At 44.1% G+C, this 4984-nt stretch overlaps 1 protein-coding gene across 1 annotated transcript; it reads right to left on the bottom strand.

Moving 5' to 3' along the window:
- Positions 1-2359: 2359 nt before the first annotated feature.
- On the bottom strand, positions 2360-3214 carry LOC103745884 (GTPase IMAP family member 7-like). The gene has a single exon (XM_008847897.1). It carries the CDS (start codon positions 3212-3214, stop codon positions 2360-2362), a length of 855 nt encoding a protein of 284 aa, XP_008846119.1.
- Between the last annotated feature and the right edge of the window lie 1770 nt (positions 3215-4984).

Here is a 4984-nt window from a genome sequence, read left to right as displayed (position 1 = left end):
AAAGGTTAAAACCTCATTTAATTTTATGTCTTATAGGGTTTATACTGAATACAATATTATATAACTGTAATAATTCAACTGTAAACCTAAAAGTTTACAGCCAATTTTGAAAAAAGATGCATCTTAGCTCAGAAAATTTGTTATTTAATATGTCAATGCTGTTGTAATGAAATGCGTCTTCTAAGTATGTGGTTATTAAATAAATAATATAAAAAAGAGCAATGCTGCCGGGCGTGGTGGCGCACGCCTTTAATCCCAGCACTCGGGAGGTGGAGGCAGGCGGATCTCTGTGAGTTCGAGGCCAGCCTGGTCTACATAGTGAGTTCCAGGACAGCTGGGGCTACAGGGAGACCCTGTCTCAAAAAAGACAAAAATAATAATAATAATAATTCAGCAACATTAAAAAAAAAAAAGAACAATGCTGGGGATCACCATACCAGATCTCAAACTATATTACAGAGCTGTAGTCATAAAAACAGCATGGTACTGGTGCAAAACCAGACATGTAGGCTAATGGAACAGAATGGAAGACCCAATCATCTGTGCACTCTATTTCAGCTCCCATAGGCCACATAATGTTCATGAGCCGCCCAGGTGCACCTCTAGCAGCTCCCATACAGTCCATGATGCAGCCAGCAAGGCTCTGGGAAATAGACCATCTGAAGCCATGGAGCAGGCAAATCTTCAGAGGCAGACCTGCTGATGTTATGTGGAAAACACAAGACCTCTTTTTTAATGTGGGTGAGGCAGTAGGCTTCCATTGGCTCTTCACACCCTCCGTTTGCATTAGCCCCCCAGCATTCCTTAACTTCATCCATATCCCCACACCCTTCAGGCTTAAGCCTTTCCACCCCACCTGCTTTCCTTTACCAAAAATCCATTATCCCTCCTCAATGTGTCCTCCCAAAGCCCCTTTCTAGTTTTCTGGCTTCCACTTGTGCTCCAAGTTAGATACACAAAACAACAGATTTGAAACTAGGTTCCTCGCATGAGAGAGAACATATGGTATTTGTCTTTCTGGGTTCGTTTCCCTCAAGCTGTGATTCTCATGATTTCATTTTTCTTTGCTGCTTACTGATAGTCCATGTGTATGTGCCACATTTCCTGATCCATTCGTTGATGGACATCTAGGTTGACTACATTTCCTAGCTATTGTGAATGGAGTAGCAGTGAACATGGATGTGCCAGGGTCTCTGTGGCGGGATATAAAGTCTGATGGGTACACGCACAGGAGTGGTATGGTTGTTTCCTACAGAAGTTCTATTTCTAGGTTTCTGAGGAACCTCCAGACTGTTCACCAGAGTGGATGGCCTAGTTTAAACTCCTACCAGCAGTGCAGAAGAGTGCCCCTTTCCCCACATCCGTGCCAGTATTTACTGAGATTTGTATTCCTGATGATGGCTGTTTTGTTTTCTGTTTTGTGGTAAACACTGTGACTAAAACGCAACTTGGAGAGGAGAAGGTTTGTTTCATCTTGTACTTCCAAAGCAAGAGTTCCTCACTGAGGAGAGTCGGGCGGGAACTGAAGACAGGAACCTGGAGCTGTAACTAAACAGAGACCATGGAGGAGCGCTGCTTACTAGTTTGCTTCCCCTGGAGCGCTCAGCACTTTTCTCATCCAGGCCAGGCCCACCTGCCCGGGGATGGCAGTGTCCACAGTGCCTGGGCCTCCTACATCAGTTAGCAATCAGGAAAATGCCCACAGTCATGGCCACAGCCCAGTCTGAAGAAGGAAACTCCTCAGGTGAGGTTCCATCGTCCCAGGTGGCTCTAGTTTGTGTCAGGTTGGCAGAAACGAAGCATCACAATGGCCAGTCTGACTGGGAGGATGTAGGATGTTAATGTACTTGTGGTTTGCATGTCTGTGATTGGATAGTGGTGTGGAACACTTTCAAATGTTTCCTAGCTGTTTGCAGGTTTTTGTTGAATTTCTGCTCAAATCCAGAGCCCGCTGTTAATAGGGTTGCTAATTTCTTGGTGTCTAGTTGTTTTTAGTTCTTTGTATGCTCTAGACCTCAACCGTCTGTTGGATGAATACGTGACAATGACCTCCTGCCATTCTGTGGGAGGGGCTCATGGGACCTGCTCCACTCTGCTGAGCTAGAGGTTACTGATGGATTCTGGGAGAGGGAGAGTCATTGTGTTCAGCCGTGTACCCCCTGGTGAGCTCAGGAGGGTGTGATAGGTAGTTCCAAAGCCATTGTCACCCAGAGGGTCCTGGTTAAACTAAGTCGATCATAGACCAGAATGAAACAAATGTCAAAATGTATGTAATCAGAATGTATTGAATAGATGTATGAAACTGCCACAAAACAAATTTAATTGAAAAAAATGCAATTTGCATCATGACCACCACGTTTCAAGAACTTGAATGTTTTTTCCATATACATTCAAGAGTACTTGTGAATGCATTCTCCTCAGCTTCTTCCCTCATAGATCTCAATTTGTCATCATAGTCTCTCTGTATATCATCCATCTTTTTCTGCAGTTCTTTTAATTCATTTGAATATATCTGTTTTATTCTTCTGATATCCTCATCGAATTGATCCGTGTATTCCTTCTCCAAATCTCTTAGACATCGGCTCACCCTTCCCTCCGCATCCTTGTATATGTTGTCAGAAAAGAAAGTCCCTCCGTTGCCCTGCACCATTCTCTCTATCAGCTGCACCAGCTCCTGCACTTGATCTTCCTTCTCAGCCTCCCCTGCTGTGTTGTTAAAGGCCAGGCAGCGGCTCCCACACGCCTGGATGAGGCTGCTCAGCTTTGAGTCTTCTTTTAAAAAGTCATTAAGGGTCCGGCCCTCAAGTTGGTCTTTGCGAGTGAACAGGACAATCATGTACTTCATGGCTGCCTCCCCAAAGAGACCCTTGATCATAGCAACAGTCCTCTGTTCTTCCTCTGTGTAGCGGCCCAGCTGCAGAACCAGGATGATGGCGTGAGGCCCAGGGAAGGACATAAGGGCACAGCGGCTGATTTCTTCACATGTTTTATTCATGGTCTTCTCAGTGTCAAGGAGCCCAGGAGTGTCAACTACAACTAGTTCTCTCCCCTTCCATTTCCGGGATGCTCTCTGGCAGGTCTTGGGAACAGCTTGGATAGAAATCTTTGAAGCAAATCTCTTTTCCCCGAGGATGGTGTTGGCCGTGGCACTCTTTCCATTTCCTGTCTTTCCTACCAGAACGATCCTCAGAGCAGCGTTTTCACAGCCAGCCATGTTTATGTCAGGGAAGGGCCGGGATCAGAACTGCGCAGATCTTGGGGAAAAGGAGGAGAGAAGATGGTGTTAGATACATGGGAATCCCCCAAATCCTTTCCTTTTTTTTTTTTTGCCTCCCTGGGATTTTCTAATATTCTGTTATCTTCAAGCATTCCACTAGAGACAGAAAGATGACACACCACCTTGGAAGAAATAGAAATTAGTTTCCTCACAAAAGAATGCAGGTCCTCATAAGTAGACAGGGAGTTCCAGTGGCAGTTCTGAGTCCTGGTGTGTGTGGCGGTCAGAGGAAACTACTGCATAGTGGTGGCTCTGTCCTTTAACTTTACATGGGTTCTGGGTATTGAACTCAGGTTGTCAGGCTTGAGAAAGAAGAACCTTAGTGTGCTTTCGAACTCTGACAGTCTCAATACCACTTAAACATCCATGGGTATATATAAGTATGTTCCTACCCCTGCTACCACCTACATGCCAATCCTGGAACAAGTGGTCACTACTCCAGTGCCAGACCTGAGATGCAGTGTACCCAGTCTCTGCTGTGCCATGTGCCTGAAAGCCAGACCAGGACTGAGCTGCATTCCCAGATCCCTGTACCAACTGCCAATACCAAAAAACTATAGGAAATGTATGCTACAGTGTCTGAGTAGAACCAGAGCCAAAATAGCTCATCAAGCTGATACCACCAAACACACCTCCACCAAAAACCTTTTCACTATAAACCTGTCTTAAAAGCCACAGAGACAATGGTGTTCTCTATGCAAATATGACGCAGAGACTCAGAAGACAAAGACATCACAGGAGAAGCTCAGGAAACAAACTAAGGCCAGATTAACTTCAACATAATTGAAAGACATCAAGAGGCCGAGACGGTCACTATAGTGTGAGGCCAGTATGTGCTAGTGTGTGATGCTGTGTCCAAGGAAACAGTAAAGGGGAAAAGACACTGTGTCAAAGGAATAAATTCTAATACTCTGCAGCACAGTGGGCTGACTTTAGTTCCAATAACCTACTGTATAGTAGATGAAGAACTAAGAGAGGCTTTCAGAGATGGCAAACATAGAGACAGTAAGAAGATGGAGGTGATGCTTCCCCTGATTTGACCAGCAGACCCTTTAGTACAGTTTTTAAAACATACTGACTCCATAAATATCGATTATTAGATATTAATCAGAAAAGAAAAAAGAAAAATTTAAATGCTAGAAAGCAAGTATAATATTAATTCCAAAAGCTGGTGGTGATCTCACCAATAAAAAAAAAACCAGATGTCAGAATTTTGTGCAGCTGTCTGGAGGTCACAGGATCTATATTTGAATATGGACTTTACGGGGTAGCCGTAAATGTGGGGCCCACTCTTCTGTAAATAAACCACTGTCTATGCTCTGTTAAAAAATAAAATAAAAATAGATACATTTTTTTAAAAAGCTAGATAAGTCTTATTAGTGAATGTCAATACCAAAAACCTTAAATAAATCATCAGATGCTTTTATGTAGTGCACTCTATATTACAGATTGAATGTGAAACATCCAGTCTGGCTTCATGTGGCTGAACACTTTTCACCTAGTTTATGGAACTGTTTTAGAAAGCTGTGGAACCCTTGGGTGGTGTAGTCCCATGGGAACAAGTATGTCTTTGGGTCTGGGCATTGACGTTTTATAGCCCAGCTCTAATTCCTGTTCCACCAAGGAGTGAGAGGATGTGGAGTCCAGCTGCACGCTCCTGGCACCACAGAGCCACCTGTCACCATGCCTGACCATCCATGATAAGTT

The sequence above is a fragment of the Nannospalax galili genome, unplaced genomic scaffold (assembly GCF_000622305.1).
Source record: "Nannospalax galili isolate Female #2095 unplaced genomic scaffold, S.galili_v1.0 scaffold1364, whole genome shotgun sequence".
NCBI lineage: Eukaryota > Metazoa > Chordata > Mammalia > Rodentia > Spalacidae > Nannospalax > Nannospalax galili.
This window is presented reverse-complemented; position numbering and strand designations above follow the sequence as displayed.

Coding starts and splice junctions, on each gene's coding strand:
- LOC103745884 (XM_008847897.1), bottom strand. CDS start 3,214: ATGGCTGGCTGTGAAAACGCTGCTCTGAGGATCGTTCTGGTAGGAAAG.